This window comes from Pistacia vera, unplaced genomic scaffold, assembly GCF_008641045.1.
Source record: "Pistacia vera cultivar Batoury unplaced genomic scaffold, PisVer_v2 Contig290, whole genome shotgun sequence".
Lineage (NCBI taxonomy): Eukaryota > Viridiplantae > Streptophyta > Magnoliopsida > Sapindales > Anacardiaceae > Pistacia > Pistacia vera.
Window position 1 is genome coordinate 541,732 of NW_022196102.1, and position 20,076 is coordinate 561,807.

Here is a 20,076-nt window from a genome sequence, read left to right on the forward strand (position 1 = left end):
TAGCTTGAAATTCATGTTATTTGAATATGATAAAAAAATGATTTATCTCTCATAGTATATAATAATCACAAAACATTCATAATTTAGTATTATTACTTAAATTCAATGTATTCTTCTTAATCTTAGTTTACTTCAATCAAAATGGAAATCTCAAAAATATCTTCATAAAGAATTAGATTTTCTCTTAAGTTAACTTTAACAAACTATCTAAGCTTTTTATAATATTTTGACAAATGGTCATCACAATAGTAATATTTGATTTGATATTTTTATTTTATTTTCATTAATTTTAAATATTAATCACGAATAAAGTCTAGTTTGATTTTTTTTAAAAATAAAACTTAGATTTCTTATGAGTTATATGAACATATAAGTGATACAATTCGACAACAAAATGAAATCATACAGACAATTTAAAAGAAGAATTAACAATTACCTTGAGCTATAGGCCATGTATGAGATTTCAAAATTCCAATGTTTTGGGGATTGGTTCACCTTGCTCTTCGTTATAATCAAAGATGAAACATCTTCTGGATCTGGATTCTTCCATCGCTATTTCTGGCTTTAGGAAATTCATAATCCCAAACACAACCATTTATTAATGGCTATCCATCCCCACTACATTGGTATATCAAGTTATACTCAACATACAACAACAATCCTGGAATGCTAAAGCGATGCAGCAGCTAAAGCTTATGGTATTCTTCAACGAACCTTGCGGTTGCGGTAGAAAAGTTCCATTATTTGGATTGTAGAAAAATCCTTGTACAACAAAAATTATTAGTGTAACATCATATATTTTTTCATTAAATAAGAAGAAATGAACTCTTCCAGTGTCCCAAATGCTGAAGGCATACAAAACCGCATCAAAGCCCAAGTTTCATAAAGATTATTTTGGATAGGTGTGCCATTCATTAACAATCTTCTGGGCATGACAAATCACTCTCTGAGGACTTTATATACAACCTGTTGTGGTTCAATCATTAAAGTCTTTCAAATGAGAAAATCATAAGAAAATCAAGAAAAATGTTTCCATTAAAATATTAATTTTCACCTACTCAAATCTAGTCTTATATTAGACAACTAGCAAAAATTTACTCAAAATACTCAATAGTAATCACCTGGTAAAGTTGAGAACGCTAGAACGATGCAATAGCTGAAGCTGATGGTATCATTTAACGAAAATTGCGATTGTTGTAGAAAAGTTTCATTACTTGGATTGCAGAAAAATTCTTGTACACCGAAAATTATTAGTGCAACACCATATATTTTTTCATTAAATAAGAATAAAGAAATTCAAATCATACATAATGGGAGTGAGTGAAGAAAGCCAATGACTGCCAAATTCTTGTAGATATCACCCTCCTCTGCTTATTAAACAAGCTATGTATTCTTCTTCATCTCCTCTGAGTTCATACCTACAGGCAAATCAACCAAATCATGATTTACTTAGTTAAAAATTTCCAACAACTAACCAATTAAAAAGTGTACATGTTTCTTCAAACTAAATTCAAGAAACAAGCATTATTTCTCAAACTGTTCACATTTAAAAACAATGAAATGGTATTTTGATGCATGAAATTGCTCGCTAACGGTAACTAAGTACTGGAGATGGCTTACTGTTGCGAACCTACCCAGATTCCTTACTCAACCACACACAAAATACTAAACACCAGATATACTCAGACAATTCAATGTAAACATCCAGAATCACAAATATATCTATATTGCATTGAGAAGTTCAGAATTACACTCATCTGATGGATTATATCCCAACACATATTAACAAGAATTGAATCAATAAAATAATAGAAAACTAATACGCTGGACTTCGAGGGCCAGGTACCTCCCCTTCACTATATTCTTTTCAGATCGCTTTTTTATCATCTGCTGCTCCCTTTTATTCATTTCCTTTCCTAACAGAATTCAACCCTCCACCATTCATCTTTCGCCACCTGTCCACTCTACCTTTTTCTTCTCTTCACACTTTAGTTGCTTCCTTTATCACGATTGATCCTTTAGTGCTTCTTCCCACACCTCTTATTATATACCAACACCTCACGTGTTGTATCAATACCCTCCCGAAGAAGAGCCACCTTGTCCTCAAGGTGGAATGAAGGAAATTGCAAATTCAGTTCATTATACTCTTCCCAAGTATTCTCATGGTGAGGCAACCCCTTCCACTTAACTAGAACTTCCCTTTGACCATTGAGTAACCTGCGGATCTTAAGCACCTCCTCTGGTTCGACTACTAAGACCAGGTCGTCAGTCAATGAATCTGGAAGAGGCTGGATGTTTGGAGGTGGAAAAATGGCTTTCTTGAGTTGGGACACATGAAACACATTATGGATACGGGCATTATCTGGTAGTTCTAACCTGTAAGCTGCTGGTCCAATTTTCTCAAGGACTCGGAAAGGGCCATAAAACCTTGGACTTAGCTTTTCATTGCAGCGGGAAGCTAGGGATTTTAGACGGTAGGGCTGTAGCTTAAGATAGGCAGATTCGCCCAGCTCAAACTGGACATCTCTCCTCTTCTCATTGGCATAACTTTTCATGCGGTTTTGAGCTTTGTGCAAATTCTCCTTAAGTTCAAGTAAGATACCGTTACGGGTTTGAATTTGCTGATTGACTTCATCCACCGGAGAACTGTGATCTGTGTATTTTAGCAAGGCTGGAGGATCTCTTTCGTATAAGGCTTTGAAAGGACTCGTGCCCGTGGAACTGCTATATGTAGTATTGAACCAGAATTCAGCCCACAGAATCCGGTGAGGCCACTGCGGAGGCTGATTCCCTACAAAACAACGGAGGTCAGTTTCCAAACACCTATTAACAACCTCCGTTTGTCCATCCGTCTGTGGATGGTAGGCCGAGCTCATATGAAGCTAGTTCTAGCCTGCTTGAACAATTCTACCCAAAAATGGCTCATGAACACTTGATCGCAATCTAAAACAATTGTCCGTGGAAAGCCGTGGAGCCTTACTACATCTTTAATGAATGCCGCTGCCACCTCTTTTACTTTATAAGGATGCTTGAGTGTGAGGAAATGGCTATATTTAGTGAGCGGGTCAACTACCACCAAGATAGTATCCACATTGTGCACTTTTGGAAGTCCCATTATAAAATCCATGGAAATTTCTTCCCAAACCTAAACTAGAATAGGAAAAGGTTGAAATAATCCAGTTGGCCTCAATGCTTCATATTTACTTTGTTGACACACGCTGCATGAGTTAACATAAGTTTGGATGTCCTTCTTCATTCCATCCCAATAAAACACATTCATCAAGCGCTTGTAAGTTCTGAAAAATCCAGAGTGACCTCCAATCAGAGATGAGTGAAATTCATGCAAGAGTTTTTGAATATGAGGGCCCTGTTTCGGTACTACCAACATGTTTTGATACAGGAGGTGTCTGCCCATTAATTTGAAAAGAGGGTGGCAATGAGGATCAACCATAAGCTGTTGGGTGAGCTACCGCAACTTGTCATCCTTTTGAATGGCATCTTCCAGTTTATCTAACCCGCTGAAACAACCTATTGAAATGGCGTTATTCTCAACATTCTCAAGCCTCCAGGATAATGCATCAGTAGCCTTGTTCTCTGGCCCTGGTCGATACTGTATATCAAAATGTAACTCGAGCAATTTCAACACCCATTTCTGCTGGTCTTCATTCGACAACCTCTATTCAGTAAGAAAATAGAGGCTCTTCTAGTCGGTTCTGATGATAAAGCGTCGGCTGAGCAAATAATGTCTCCATTTCTGTACTGCCATCACAATAGTCATCAGTTCTCTTTCATAAACAGACTTGAGCTTTGAATTCGCTGACAGTCCTTTACTGAGAAAAGCAAGAGGCCTCCCTTCCTGCATTAAAACAGCTCCTAAACCACACCCCAATGCATCAGTTTCAATGACGAACTGTTTAGAAAAATTGGGCATCATTAACACAAGAACACTGGCCAGGGCAGCTTTCAATGCCTTAAATGCTTCCTCAGGTTTCTCACCCCACATGAATGAATCTTTTCTTAACAGATTAGTCATGGGAAGTGCTATCTTACCATTCCCTTTAACGAATCTTCTATAGTACCCGGTCAGTCCTAGGAATCCTTTGAGTGTTTTAACATATCTCGGGCAGGGACATTCGACAATACTCTCAATTTTAGAGGGATTCACAACCAACCCCTTCGCTGAAATTAAATGGCCCAAATATTCTAATTGCGGTTGCCCAAAGAAACATTTTTTTTCGGTTGGCTACTAGTTGATGTTCCAGCAGTTTCTGAAATGTGAGACTGAGGTGTTATGTGGGGTCATCCATTGATTTGCTGTACACAAGTATATCATAAAAAAAAACCAGGATAAACTTCCGAAGGTAGGGCCTAAAAACCTTGTTCATCAAAGCTTGGAATATGGATAGGGCATTGGTCAATCCGAATGACATAACTAGGAATTCGTAATGCCTTTTGTGAGTTCGGAAAGCCATCTTGTGGGTATCCTCATATCGCACTCTGATTTGGTGGTAGCCTGACATTAAATCCAGCTTGGAAAATACCTCGGCTTCCCCAAGTTCGTCAAATAACTCATCAATGGCTGGAATGGGAAATCTATCGGGAACTGTCAGTTTGTTGAGTGCCCTATAATCTACACAGAACCTCCACCCACCATCATTCTTCTTAACCAACAGAACCGGGCTGGAAAATCGGCTAATACTAGGCTTAATAATCCCCGAAGCTAACATTTCACCAATGATCTTCTCAATCTCGTTTTTCTAGTAATACGGATATCTATAAGGCCTAAAGTTTGGGGGTTGGGCATCTGGAGTTAGTCGAATTGCATGATCCTGGGGCCTACTTGGGGGTAATCCCGGTAGTGGCTCAAATACAGTCTGGAATTTTTCTAACATCGGAATCAACCTACTATTGATGATTGTTTCCTCCTCTGACTGTTTTTGCAACTGCCCAAATTCAACCATGTATCCAATTCCTTCACTCTTCAACGTTCTGATCATGGCTTTTAAGGAGACCATTGTTTTACTAAGTGCTAGGTCCCCTACAAGTGTCACCGTTTCTCCACTCAACTTAAATTTCATTACCTGCTTCCTCCAATCCATCGTAGTCTCACCGAACGTTTCCAACCAAGCTATGCCTAGGACTACATCTGCACTACTCATGTCAAATGGGAAGAAATCTTGGATTATCTGTACCTTCTGGACTTGTAAACACACTACCTTACACTCTCCCTCACTCCGTACCTTATACCCATCTCCAACTCGCACCCCAAATGCTTGTGTTCGTTCAACAGCAATACCTAACTTCCCTACAGTCTCTCTGCTAATGAAATTGTGGGAAGCCCCACTGTCAATCAAAATGATAACCTCCTAACCCTTAATACTTCCCTTCAACTTCATCGTTTTTGGGCCATTTATCCCAATCACAGAGCTAAGAGAAAGTTCAACATTACCTTGGGTTTGTTCTTCCGTCGCTCCCTCACTGACTTCCACTTCACTTGGATCCAAATCTTCCTCTTCTTCGTCAACGAGGATGACCTGAAATTGCTTTTCACCATACTTATGGCCAAAGAAATATTTCCCATCACACTTGAAGCACAACCCTTTCTCTCTCTTTCGCTGGATCTCGGCCTCAGTCATTTTTTAAAACAGAAAATCTCGTTGCGATGGAGGAGCTCTGTCGAATGATCGGAAGGTGGTAGGTGAGTATAAGCGAGGAGAAGAACTCATCGATGAACCCATGGCAGATCCTTCTGCATTTCGTTGCCCCAAAATTTGAATGTAAATTGGATTTTAGGGATTTAGTCGAATTTGGGAATTTTAGTGAATCTCTAGGTCGGGTCGGGCCAGGTTGGGTTGGGTCGAAATCGAGTTGAAGCTCCTGGATCCAAAGGTACTTGACCCAACATTATATCTAGACCCATTCCACTTATTAGCTCTTGCTAGACCAGTCTTTACCTCTTCTAAAGCCCAATTACGTTCCTTCACTCTATGGGCTCACTCTATTGTTTGCAGAAGTGAATTGGGTTGGATCAGCCTTAATTCAACCCGAATATCTGCCTTAAGTCCGTTAAAAAACGCAGCGTTCAATATTTCTTCCTTCTCCTCTACCAACAAAGTAGCCACAACTTCAAACCTATGTCTATACTCTGCGACTGTGCTGGTTTGTTTCATGGCCATGTGTGTCTCGTAAGGATTGCTATCTTGAGATCCACTAAATCTCTGAATTAAGGTGAGTTTGAACGATGGCCACGAATTCACAGGTGCTCTGACCTCCATCCATTGATACCAATTAATGGCTTCCCCTTCCATACAAACTACTGCAGCTGTTAGTTTCTCCTTGTTAGGAATCCCATTCAGACTGAAGTATCTCTCAATTCTAAAAATCCACCTGTACGGATCCTCACCTACAAAAATGGGTAACTCTAGTTTACGTCCTCCTACCTCACTCTGGTTTTGTCTCGAACTCCCTGATCCACTGGCTCCATTTTGGTTTTCCCTATCCTGATTTCTCACGTTCCTGGATGACGTTTGTTCACCTCGTCCAGCTTCTTCTTCATCTTTTCTCCTCATCCAGCTTTGTATCTCGACCATGAATTCGCGAATAGTTCCCATATCAACCCCTAATTTCGTTACTTCCATTTCCACATTTTCTAGTCTAGATTCCATTCTCGTTGCAACCATTACCCACATGCCTGCTCTGATACCAAATTGTTGCGAACCTAACCAGATTCCTTACTCAACCACACACAATATACTAAACACCAGATATACTCAAACAATTCAATGTAAACATCCAGAATCACAAATATATCTATATTGCATTAAGAAGTTTAGAATTACACTCGTCCGATGGATTATATCCCAACACAAGTTTAACAAGAATTGAATCAACAAAATAATGGAAAACTAATACGCTGGACTTCGAGGGCCAGCTACCTCCCCTTCACTATATTCTTTTCAGATCCCTTTTTCATCATCTGCTGCTCCCTTTTATTCATTTCCTTTCCTAACAGAATTCAACCCTCCACCATTCATCTTTCACCACCTGTCCACTCCACCTTTTTCTTCTCTTCACACTTTAGTTGCTTCCTTTCTCACAATTGATCCTCTAGTGCTTCTTCCCACGCCTCTTATTATATACCAACACCTCACGTGTTGTATCACTTACTCATCATATTTTTTTAGAAATGAGTGACAAACATGGCCTCCAAGTATGTATTTGCAACTAAGCAGGCACAAAGTGCTGTAAAACCAACGTAAGGATAAGGAAGAAGGATTCCTGCTAATTCAACATCACCTGGCGCTACATGTGAACAGAAAAACAGAGAGGTAAAAGCTACGATGAAGAGTTACAACTCTGGTAAGGACAGGATGATAAATTATATGAAAGAAGGCAATTTTTTAAACAAAGAACATCGTAAGAACCAGTTGCAAGTTACAATTATTCACACCACTCAGCAATTACTTTAAACCCATGTAATGACATTCTCTTCCAGTTCTCTTTTAGCTGAGAAAGATTTATAAGCAAAAGGGGTGAATTAGTTTTGTAATGCCCTTTTTTCATCAAACTTGGGTTCATGGCTTTATCCAAAGTTTTTATACGAATCAGACTACAGTAAAATTGATTAATAAAAATTTGGTGAATATTAACATTAGCTACTAAGATTTAGGTGCTCTTCTCACACCCAAAATGAAATACAAGATGTAGCCTCCAAAGTTTCTTGGAAATCAAACACAACCGCTAACTTTTCATGTAAGTTCTCCACTCAAATGACAAGCCATAGTCTGAGAGACATGACCTTTTGGAATATGTACAACCAACTCTTTCTTAGCCAGAAACATTATCTAATATTACATAATCATGCTTGCTATTAATCCATTCTAAGACTGAAACCAAACTAAATTGAAAACTTCTTGAAACTTTGATGCTCTGAGTTTAAGGATCAACTTCCCATTTTTTATATTTATCCAACAATGTATAGACGGGCACTCAAACGCAAGCAGTTACTTTATATTTGACAGATATTAAATGAAAGACAAATAGGTGTAGAAGAACAGACAAATTATATCCAAGTTCAGTGACATTAGAGGTCCTGTAATCAGTTACCTGGTAGATTTCAAAACCAAAATCTTCACATGTATATATTGCAACCTACATAAGTGGCTTAACATCTGAACCAAGTTATAATGCTTGATATCCTTAAGGGCTGACCAGTATGTGAAGCCTTGACCTCCTAATAGTAAATGGCTGCCTCTTTGAAGGTTATCTTATATAAACTTCAAAGAATCAAGAATGGGAATTCATTAGCCCAACAAATGTATCAAATATTTCATGGTGAACCATCCCATATATTCTGATCTCAAGCATATAAGACATTCTTCATGGATAATGCATTACAACTAATTAACACAAAAATCAGTTCAACTACTGTATGCCAAAGTTATAACAAAATGTTTACTATTATACTATTGTTCATGTAGAAATAAATCAAAGACAACTGAGTAATACTCAAATTTTATTAAACTGACACCTGAAAAAAGAAATAAAGAAGATGAATTAAAATCAAATAATCAAAGAAAGAAAGGAGAATACCTTTATCTACGTCAAAGTGAAACAAAAAAGTAAGAGAGGAAAAGAGGGGGAGGAGGGAACCAGTGCCAAATAATGGTATAGGAGAAGAGTATATAAACAAAACAAACTATCCACACCACTCAATCAATCCATGATCATAAATGATAAAAATATCAACACAAAAATCACTCCTAAGAGCACAAACAACTTGTTATTACGGTAACTAGTTTGCTTTAGATTTGCATAAACTATAAAAGTGATGGTATAACTAATAAGAAAAAAAAATCATGAAGTGAAATTAAAAGGAAAAATACATCACACTACATAACAAGAAAATAAAAAATAAAGTCAATAGATAGTGGTTAATGTATCCAAGAATAAAATTGACAAGTGAATAAAAAATCAATCACGAAGTAAAATTAATAAGGAAAATATAGGTGTTACCGCAGCCAATAAATTTGAAAAATTTTAAAATAAATAAAGAAGTAATATTAATCTAAAAATGAAAATCTAAAAGCTGAATGAAAAGAAAAATTTAGAATAAAAAGAAAAATTAGAAGCCAAAAGACAAATTAATTAGAAAAATTAAAAATTAAAAGCAAAGATGTAAAATTAAGAATAAAATCGAAAGTTAGAAGCCAAAAAGGAAAATTTTATAAAATGAAAAAAAAAAAGGTCACTACTGGGAGTCGAACTCAGGTCTAAAAAATTTATAAGTCAAACAGTAGAAATCAATAAAATGAAATATGAGAAAACATTAACAAATCAGCAAAAAATAACCTGATATAACCTATAGAAGATCAGAAAATATGCTGGAATCATAATGTTTGACAGTAATTAGGATAGCCTGAAAGCATATATGATTAATGAGCATATCAAACTCCATTATTCAACAAGAAAAGCACTTATAGGCTAATTTCAAGCAATACCTGCAGTGAAAACTAAAAGAGAACATCTTTAGGTAACGCTTCATCCATCAGCAACACATCCGTCCATATAATTCTTGCATGAGATAGTATATTTGGTGAAGCATTTCAAAATAACAAATTCAAGGCAAAAGAAGAGAAGAAATTTAACAAGATCATCTGGCATAAAATATGACAGAATGAAAAAACTAATTATGCAGAACACAAAATATAATCCGCATACCTTACTTTAACTAAATATTGAAAAATCACTCATTATCTTTAATTCCAGTCCAAAAGCAAACACACATATCTAGCACAATAAAATCTTGTGCGTGATTCCTGCACTGTATGAGTTCCACTCACAGGAAGCCAACAACAGAATTCATCTTACATCCCTACCAAGGTAGTTTTCTAGGATAACCCTTAATGCAACAGCCAAATAGACCTCTTTGCTCCACAATCCACATCATCACCAAGGGAAGAGAAGTCCGACTAGCAAAGTTAAGTAAATTTTAAATGAATAAGAATCTCCACTTTTTATGAAGAAATCAACATTAACCTTTCTATAAGGATGAAAGAAATTGTTGGAAATGAAACAAGTATCAATTTATAAATTTCAACCAATATAACCAAAAAAGAGTAGACTACCAAATAATTAAAAGCAAGAAAAGGGGAGACGAATCATTTCAATGGTTAATTTAAATTGAAAACTTTCTGTCAACCAACTTGAAGCATCCTATTTCATATGTTCTCGTACGTGTGTCCTCCCATATCTACAAAGGGATATGTGAAAAATTAGATACAATGTTAAGAAATTTAGCACAGCAGCAAAGGGAGCTTTTAAAATTAGAAGTTTACTTTCTAGACTACTGTTCTTCAATCATCCCAGCACTCATATCAATCCTAGGGTTATAACGATGATAATTCAACACCTTCCTCGGAACTGCAACTACAAGCTGGTTATCCAATCTGGCTACCATAAATTTCATCCATTTCCCTTGTCATCTGTGCATTAAGTTTAATTTAGGAAATTCTAACAGCATGTGCAAAGAAGGCAAAACCAGTTGATACAAGAAGGACCAACTAATATGCAGCACAAATAAAAAAACAAAAGCTTTTCCACAATTTTTATATGCCATTAACAATATACACACTTGCTAAACAACCATAAAAATGAAAGGAAAGCATAAACAAATACAAACCAGCTCCAAAAAGGTTGAACATTCAAGTAGAGCTACACTGTTTAATGTTATTGAAATTCAGAAATACGATCAAGCGACTTTAGGAATACCTTCTGCACAGCAGCCTCATCCAATTTCTACAACAAAACAAAGCAGTATTGGTATTGAAATTCAAGTTTTGAAACCTAGAAGCAAATATGAATAATTAACATTTTTCAATTTATCAGGATAGATATATCTTTAGCATAGTTTCTAAAAACTCTATTTGCTCCTATGTTCACTTCATCTTGCTATAATTATCTACATGAAACACAAGATAATAGAATCATAGCCATGCTATAACCATTTACCACATTTACAAGAAGATGTTAGAGATTTTGGGACACTAAAAAATCATCAATGTCTCCTACTCTAGACTAGGTAAGACTTCTTATAATTATATCATAGCTCAATGCTGCCCACCATACACAACTTATACGTAACTTTTTTAAAGAAATTCCACTACCTGTGTAATCTCTTCTAGGGTACTAATCATTTGCGCTTTGCCTTTTAAGTCAGATATGACTACATCAACTGCCATGTTAATACCACTGCATAAATCCATCACATTTACACCAGCAGCTACAGATTTGCAGCCTTCTGTTAGTATTGCCTGAGTCAGGACAGTTGCACAAGTTGTAGCTGCAAAAGAGATAAGTAGCAAATCTCCAGCGATAAGAACTACTTAAGTGATGTGAAAGAACCCATATTGAAAAAGATTACGTCTCCTCTGAAGGCTGTTAGTTCATACTAGAGTCTAGACACTAAGGCTTTCATAGTATCATCATATAACCACTGAAATTGATAGGACCAAACAATACTCAAGTTTGTGCTTCCAACATTTAAAGTTGATGGCTAGCTGTACAAATACTGGTTTTCTTCTAGTCATGCATGCGTAGAATCTATTAGAGTACGACTGTCATCAGAGCCAGAGAAATGACTGCCATTCCAAGTTGACTCGTGCATGTAAACTTCAAGAAGGTTAAAATCAGGACATTACTCAATGACTCAATTCAAAAAAGAAAGCAAAACCCAAGCAACTTAAAATTGAGGATTTCTTGAGGATTTGTAATGTTTTTTCTTAAGTTGCTTTGCTTTTCCAATCTGCCAACCAAAAATAACTCAACCCAACTCATCATCTGGAATCATATGAATCCATGAAAAATTATAGCAGGTTACCAAAATAAAGTCAAGAAACAGTAAGAAGAAATTACCATCTCCAGCAGCTGTTTTAGTTGCACTCGCGACCTGCTTTACAAGATCTGTACCAACATTCTTGGCCTTGTCTTTGAATTTAATGCTTTTTGCCATAGTGACACCATCCTTTGTGACCTTCGGATCCCCTCTCCTTTTCTCAATAATCACATTATGACTCTGAATCAATAAATTAGGAATGAAGAACACTAGCTAAGAAGAAAACACGAAAATTCTCAATATATATTGAGCCTCTACTTATCTTACTATAATGGATCAAAACTATACTATAGTAATCAAAATATAATTTGTCAAGAAACATAAGAAAGAATGGATACCTTAGGTCCCATCGTAACTTTCACAGCTTCTGCAACCTCGGATACACCTTGCAACATTGCGGCCCGAACTCCAACTCCAAAATTTATGTCCTTAGCCACATAGTTCCTATTGGATATAACCTTGTTATATACCTTTTTCCATTCAAACCATTAACAAAGCAACAAGAATGTATGATAAGCATACAACATTATCTTCTATAAAAACTCAAAGTAAACAACTAAGCTATTGCACCCATATCAACACTTATATCATTGATGGCAAGTCAAATGCCCAAACCCAAGTTTTGCTAAGGAAAAACATTTTAGCTATATGATATATGTTCAGCAAACACTAAATATCATTGACTTAAGGAATAACAAATAAATCCTAAAGAGTAGTTACTATCTGGACATCAGGAATTACAACACTAATGTAGGATAAGTATAAGACATCATGATATATGATACTTGATAGCAAATAACTAAGCTATTTCACCCATCTCATAGGTGGCAATTAAACGACTTTCAAGAGAAAAATAGCAGTAACTAAGGAACAAAGCAGGGTTAACATTCCCAAAACAAGATTGGAAGCATTTGTGAAGAGAAAAATGAAACCCAAATGCAGCACAGAATTCATAGACCAACAACATATAACTTTGAAGCAAATTACTTAATACTTCAACATAGAAATACGGTAATATTTAAACTGACCACATAAGTTACAGATGAAGTCGGTGAACTTCATGAAAGGATTTATGTAGCCCTTGCAACGAGAGCATCAAATTGGACCACTTTCTCCAACGTCCACAATCTATGAAACAAGAAAAGTTGTATTAAAGAGACGAAATGCATTGGTAGAGGTAACTGTTATTTCATTAACAAACAAATGCAGTAATCACTGAGATTTTAATCTGAACAAAAGTTATACTCAGGCAGCATTCATGCATTACCTGTACAGGCTCAGATGGACAACGAAGGGCCAATGGTTGGACCAACAAAGCCAGCTGCATCCCTGATGTTGCCAAAAGGTCAAACATGAGAATATTATTAATGAATTCAATGAAACTAATTACAGCACACAAATAACAGTCACCCATATTAAAGGGAAATTGACACTATTATTAAAGGTCAGCTGTACGTGGAACCTATCATATCTCTTTTATTATCTTCAATATATGAGATCATTTAAAAGAAAAATTGCTGCACATAAAACAACATTCACCTGTGTATATTAAGTATTTGATCAACACCTGATTGATTGTGCACCTTACGTAATGCGGACTGCAATTCTCAGTGTCCATGGCAATGAAGTCACTAGTAGCAGGCTTTAAACAAATAAATAAGGAATCAGAATGTCCAATGGAAGAAAAGCACTATGGATCTCACACAAAAGCAAATTAATTATATTACAGCAGCAAAGAAACCAGGTGAAAAGAAAAAAAAAAGGAAGAGCTAAGTCAAAGATTAAATTTCAGAACGTATACCCAAATAGCAAATTAAATCAAGTAAAATTTTCACTCTTTTTCAGAATTGGAAGATAATATACTGGAGGAGGATTAGCCTGATTGCCATGACGGGTTTCATACATGATAACTGAGGAACTTGTATCGGGCCTTGGAATTTGAGTAGAATCAACCTTTGATTTCCCTACCCAGGGAACTCCAGCTTGGGGCAGAATATGGTAGTCGATGGACTTCGTGGTGGTGGAGGCATTCCAAACATTCCTGGTACAAATTCTAGGAAAACCACAATGAATACTAAAAACAAAATAAATCTCACGGCATATTTTCAAGTACTTACACCAAAGAACAATATCTTAGGCGATAGATGCCACAATCAAATTTTCCAGATGCCACAGCTTAACTCACATACACAACATAATCAAATGATAAACACATGTACTGAATAGAGAGAGTGTGTGTGTGTTAGAGCAGAGAAGACAATACAGTACAAGAAACATAAGGATAGCAATGTATAAAGGAAAATCAAATGCTCCCCAACTTGTTCCTCTTTTTTCTTTGTTGGCATTTATGCAGTTCTTACTTATCCAAAAGAACAAAATGAATAAATTTAAAACTCAAAGGATCGATATCTTCTATCCCCTACTAAAGATACTTACTCGCCAAGATTTCCAGGGAAAGCTCCCAACTCTCTCATCTCCATTTCTTCTTGACATATCTGATCTACATTGTTCTGTGCTCTATACAGCTTGCAGAACTCTGCTAAACGAGCAATATCCTGGCTTCTATCTATGGTTCCTCCCTCTCTTTTTGCCAGATTTTGCTAAATATTTATCAAAGAGACAGGGAAAACAAGTTAGTAAAACCCACATTTAGCAGAAAACATATAACCTGATACACCTGACTCAGGCAAGAAAATATAAGTATATGGGGGGTAGATTTGAAAGACAAAATTCACCTTTTACTTTCTTCCAGGACTATAATTAACATGAAAATGTTATTAAAGAAAGAGTAAATCACAAAAAGGTGTACCAGTAGTCCACAACACAAATTTGTATTTCATAAAATTTAAGGAACAACAGCACCCCAATCCCATTGATCAAGGAAAAAGGAACCTCCATTAAATGCTTTGTAACTGAAGCCCACAAAAAGCAGAAGTATCTCTCTCCCATGAAAGGCCCAAGAACGAGAATTAAACTAAACCTTGGTGATCTTGAAGGACCTTGTAGTTTAAATTAATCACGTACTCGTTCTTGGCATCAAAGTTGACTTTGTGCATGGGACCATCCCCGGATGAACCACATCCATCAGTTGGCAATGAACCGCACCGAAACATGCCTGCAATTTCAATTCAAAGATCCAAACAAACTTTTCTCAATAACATAAAACAATAGAAAAGAAATTAGTTTTATAAATTGAAGATAAAATAAAGAAGAAAAACCTCTTCGACTTTGGAGAGTTGATCCAAGAGAGAAACTCCGATCTACCAACGAAGTAAGCCAAATCCATCATGCTGATATTAGTTGTCATGTCTGCATTTTTTTCATTCTAACAGCTCTTTAGTTCTAGAGAGAGAGAGAGGATCCTAATTCTTCATTGAGATATTGGGTGTGAATGACTAGTTCATATATCCTAATTCTTTTTCTCTTATTGTTTGCTTTTTTTTTTTTTTTTTTTATAGAATTACAATACCCTAATTCCTATGATTTCAAAAGAATCAAAAGAATATATACATATTCCTCCATTTCTCTTTAAAAGTCGTTTTAGGCTTATAAATTTTTTCCAAAATAAATTTTTAAAAAGTCGTTTCTCTTCTGAAGAATTATATATATTGTAATACTTTTTTATGGACTATTGAAACTTAAAAGAAACCAATCCGGAATCCTGGACTGTTTATCACAAATGCGCAAGGAAATTGAAGAGTGTAATATTAGTGTGAATTACATTATATAATAATTTATTGTATATGTAGTTTAAATTCACATATATTTTTATGATAAGCAGAATTGTCACTTGAATTGAGTGATGAAGGGCTGCAAATCCCAAAAAAGAAAAAATTCCTAGGTAAAGAGTAAGAGGACCCTCAACCTTTTATGAGAAATATTACAGCAGATAAAACAATAGTCACCCGTGTATATTAAGTAATTGAGAAAAAGTGCATTGGTCAATGTATTACAATTAAAAGAGCAAAGTATACAACAAATGTAACCCTTTACTGTTATGCTAGTAAGGCTTGCACAATTAGTAATTAACAAGAGGAAAACATAATGACAAAATAATATGCCCAGTATTTAGAATAATGCTTTATTAGCAGCAACAATAATGGCATAGCAACCACCAGCTGTAAAATATTATAAAGCAAGTGTAACTTCCATAAAGATATTTGTTTCTTTCATACAATCTATATTTGCTAATTGAGTGAAGAATAAAAGGTTCTATTTATTTGACTGAAGAAAAAGCTTTTAAGGAAAAAATCTACAAAGGGAACATAAGCAACCACCAACGTACCTGCTCACATCTCTCTTCAATCAACTTCTTATCCCCACCACCATGTAGAATGATAGTGTCATCAACAGAGATAGTGACCTAGTATAAACTGTCAGCTGTGTTACAAAAAACACTTGTAGCACACCATAAGCCTATATACCAACCTTTTTTGCAGTGCCAAGCATTTCTATTTTGACTTTATCAAGAGTTAGACCACGATCTTCAAAGATAACCTACATATTAAATTGTTAATCATGTCATCATAAACACTATTAGAAGGGGGAAACACAAATTAAAAATTGGAAAACTCTATCACCTCTCCACCAGTTAGAATAGCGAGATTATCTAGATTTGCTCGTCTATTCTCCCCAAATCCATGAGCTTTAATAGCACAGACCTAATTAATAAACTCATCAATATAATAGTAAACGCCCTTCAATTGGCATTACCAACATTAGGCAAGAGATTGTTTGTGATTTTTAGTATTCACATATGCAATTTATTAAAACCTTGATAACAATCCTGTGTAGGTTGACAAAAATATTCTTGAACACAAAATAACATCATCTGTTTGTGGCTATGAGTGTGTACATATACAAACACGTTGACAACATTTCAATCTGTCAAAATCTTCAAACAATAACATTTTCCACCATCTAATATTGTATGCCTATATAAGTAACTTCAAAGGAGAGTCAATTAATCACCTTAACACCAGTATGATGCTTGTTGAGAATGAGCATAGCTAGTGCATCACTTTCCACATCCTCAACTACAACAAGGAGTTCTCTGTTTTTCTGTTTTTTATCAAACAGCAAAAGAAGAAAGGAATGAGAATTCTTCCATGAATATCTTGATAATTTACCTACCATTCATCAAGAAAAAAAAAAAAAAAAAAAAGATACAAAAAAAAGTTAATTACATTTAGAGCCAGCTCCAATATTCTCACAAGTGAGTTCATGTCTGATATCTTCTTGTCATGAATGAGAATGTAAGGATTTTCAAGTTCCTGCAACATTTGAATAACAACATTTAATATTTCAGCTTTTACTTTCATGTAAAGGAAAATTTCATGGTGTTAAATGGAATTCTTCATTTAGTAGTCATAACTAGTAAAACCTCAAATGAAACCAAGGGTGGAAGTAGCAATCTTATAAACTTGAAAAGAAAAGGAACAATGTAACAAGAAATTGTCAGCACATACTTATAATGGAAACCTCATTTTACCACAATACAGCGAGAAATCCATTGATGAAAGTAAAAAATCATCGTTTAGAGTGACAAAGATCTGAAACTTACTCATTTATGTGTCTTTTGATTAGTAATAAAATATGGAGATATATAGCCTCTTCCGAGCTTCATTCCTTCCACCATTTCCAACTCGTTATCCAAAGTATTTCCATCCTATAAAATTTGCATATTAATGCATAAGCTTGACCTATTTGTAAAAGTTAAATGGCAGTAATACAGTTTAAGGAATAAAATTCTTACAGCAACAGTAATCACTCCTTCCTTTCCAACCTTTTCTATTACTCTTGCTATCAATTCTGCAATCTCATGTTCACCATTTGCAGAGATAGTGGCTACCTATTCATAACATACCAATTTCTTTGAATTGCTATTGACAAAGACAAAAGTTATCAGCTTGGCTTTTTACTATGGCATCAAGTAAGTGACCCTTCTGAAACAATGATTCAGAAAGGTGTATCTAGATGCTATTAACTTTAGGTAATGGTATTCGCATTCCCAATTAAGGACACCTTAGAGAATATGATCTGAAAGATTGAGTCTGTTAGTGTTTTGTTAATGCCGGTTGTGCAAAGAAAAGAGAGAGAAAGAATGAAAAAATTGGACTACCATTTCATTAGACAAAAGTCTGAATATAACATGCTATTGCTTACTGTTTCAACTACTATCAGAACTTTCACTTAATCTCAGCTAAACCACTCACGTCTAACAACTTCATTACAAAATAAGCTGAGTCAACAAATTCAAAATTAACAATAAAATATACAGAAGGACTTAAGCTACTGAACTCTAGAACAGCACCATGCACGTCCATCCACAGCAGCAAAACAGCTTCAAACTTCCAGCAAATCTTACTTCCAGCACAGCACCAACCTTCAACACTCCACCTTGGTGCTTTGACTGGAAACACCAAGTTTTAGCCTAAAGGCTTCAAACTTGGATTTGCACAATGCCTTTGTCATAATGTCAGCAACCTGATCTTCCCCTCTGCAGTGCACTAAAGTTACTTCCCCACACTATTCAGCTTCCCTAACAGCATGATACTTGATCTTAATATGCTTAGTTCTGCCGTGGAGTATAGGATTCTTTGCCATTGCCACAGCTGACTAGTTATCACATAGGATCAGCGTAGGACCACCCTGCACTTGGTGCAAGTCATCCAACATTTTTCTCAGCCACACAGCCTGGTTTACTGCTACTGCAGCAGAGACATATTTAGCTTCAGCAGTAGACTGTGCCACAGTCTCTTGCTTCCTTGACAGCCAACTGATTGCACCCTTATTCAGGTAAAACACATAACCAGAGGTGCTTCTTGCATCACTAGGGATCCAGCCCAATCACTGTCAGTGTACCCCAACAATTTCAGACTTTCAGCCTTCGTAAAATAGATGCCAAACATGATGGTCCCCTTTACATACCTCAGCACAGGTTTTGCAGCCTTAAAGTGCAGTTCACTTGGGTTGCTCATGAACCTTGAGAGATAACTTGCTGTGAACATAAGGTCAGGTCTGGTGGCTGTATAATACAGCAAACTTCCTACTAAGCTTCTGTATTTCCCTTCATCAACCCTCTCTGCACCATCTATTTTGCTTAATTTCAGGTTAGGAACCAGTGGAGTATTCACTGGTTTGCAATTCTCCATACCAAACCTCAAGAGAAGCTCGGTTGCATACCTTTGTTGACACACAAAAATCTCACTAGCAGCCTGATTTATCTCCATGCCAAGGAAGTACTTCATCAATCACAAATCTGTCATTTCAAATTCAGCTTCCATATCTAACTTAAACTGGTCCAATTCATCAGGATTACTCCCTGTCACCAACAAGTCATCAACATAAAGAGAAACTATAGCTACTCCTTTCTCAGTTTTCCTAATGTAGAGAGCGTGTTCATTAGGACTTCTAGTGTATCCAAGGCTGCATAAATGGTCATTTATTCGGCTGTACCAGGCTCTAGGGGCCTGCTTCAAGCCATACAAGGCCTTCCTCAGTAGGTACACATAGGCCTCCTTTCCTTCAACCTTGTAACCTTCGGGTTGCTCTACATACAGCTCCTCTGAAATCCATCCATTTAGGAATGTTGACTTGACATCCAGCTGGAAAATTTTCTAGTTGAACTGAGCTGCAAGTGCCAAGAGTAGCCTGATTGTGTCTTGCTTAGCAACCGAGGCAAAAGTTTTTGAAAAATCAATGCCTGGTTGCTGTGCAAAACCCTTCACCACCAGCCTTGCTTTGTGCTTGTAGATTGAGCCATCAGGGTTGATTTTCAGTTTGAAAATCCATTTCACCTGAATGACTTTCCTTTTTTCAGGTCTTGGTACCAATTTCCAGGTTTGATTTTTATCAATCATACTCAGTTCTTCCTACATTGCAGCCTCCACAATTCAGATTTTCCAGCATCAAGGTAGCATCTTGGTTCCACCACTGCCATATTACGCCTTTCATACACATCAGCCAAAGTTCTAGTTCCTCTAACAGCATGTTCTTCTTCCTCATCTGAATCTACCTCTTGAATCAGTCCCTCATTTCTCTCATTCTGACTTGATTCAGCTTGCATATCAACCCCTTTTTCTTCCCAGTTCTAGACTCCACATTCATCAACCTTTATGTCCCTTGTGATTACAATCCTTTTCGACTCAGGAACATAAACTCTATAAGCTTTAGAGCTACTG

General features: G+C 36.2%; 2 protein-coding genes across 13 annotated transcripts; both read right to left on the reverse strand.

Annotated features, from left to right (window-relative positions):
* Window positions 1–576: 576 nt before the first annotated feature.
* On the reverse strand, window positions 577–15,439 carry LOC116134653 (chaperonin CPN60-like 2, mitochondrial). Of its 12 annotated transcripts, none has more exons than XM_031420328.1 (11): window positions 15,112–15,439; window positions 14,786–15,008; window positions 14,330–14,493; window positions 13,757–13,934; window positions 13,433–13,535; window positions 13,161–13,222; window positions 12,922–13,021; window positions 12,232–12,337; window positions 11,914–12,047; window positions 1,122–1,418; window positions 577–966 (listed from the first exon to the last, which is right to left on the reverse strand). In XM_031420328.1, the coding sequence occupies exons 2-7, from the start codon at window positions 14,840–14,842 to the stop codon at window positions 12,989–12,991; spliced, it is 597 nt and encodes a 198-aa protein (XP_031276188.1). In that variant the 5' UTR covers window positions 14,843–15,008; window positions 15,112–15,439; the 3' UTR covers window positions 577–966; window positions 1,122–1,418; window positions 11,914–12,047; window positions 12,232–12,337; window positions 12,922–12,988. The 12 variants fall into 12 exon arrangements, with proteins under 12 accessions (XP_031276188.1, XP_031276183.1, XP_031276189.1 ...); XM_031420323.1 differs by having other exon boundaries at window positions 13,757–13,946; XM_031420329.1 differs by lacking the exons at window positions 13,433–13,535; window positions 13,757–13,934; window positions 14,330–14,493; window positions 14,786–15,008; window positions 15,112–15,439 and adding exons at window positions 8,107–8,276; window positions 9,501–10,252; window positions 10,338–10,484; window positions 10,771–10,797; window positions 11,166–11,341 and having other exon boundaries at window positions 11,914–12,073; window positions 13,161–13,197.
* On the reverse strand, window positions 14,910–19,125 carry LOC116134691 (60 kDa chaperonin-like). The gene is made up of 9 exons (XM_031420361.1): window positions 18,824–19,125; window positions 18,551–18,725; window positions 17,649–17,744; window positions 17,080–17,166; window positions 16,865–16,954; window positions 16,474–16,554; window positions 16,322–16,390; window positions 16,179–16,256; window positions 14,910–15,008 (listed from the first exon to the last, which is right to left on the reverse strand). The coding sequence occupies exons 1-9, from the start codon at window positions 19,123–19,125 to the stop codon at window positions 14,910–14,912; spliced, it is 1,077 nt and encodes a 358-aa protein (XP_031276221.1).
* Between the last annotated feature and the right edge of the window lie 951 nt (window positions 19,126–20,076).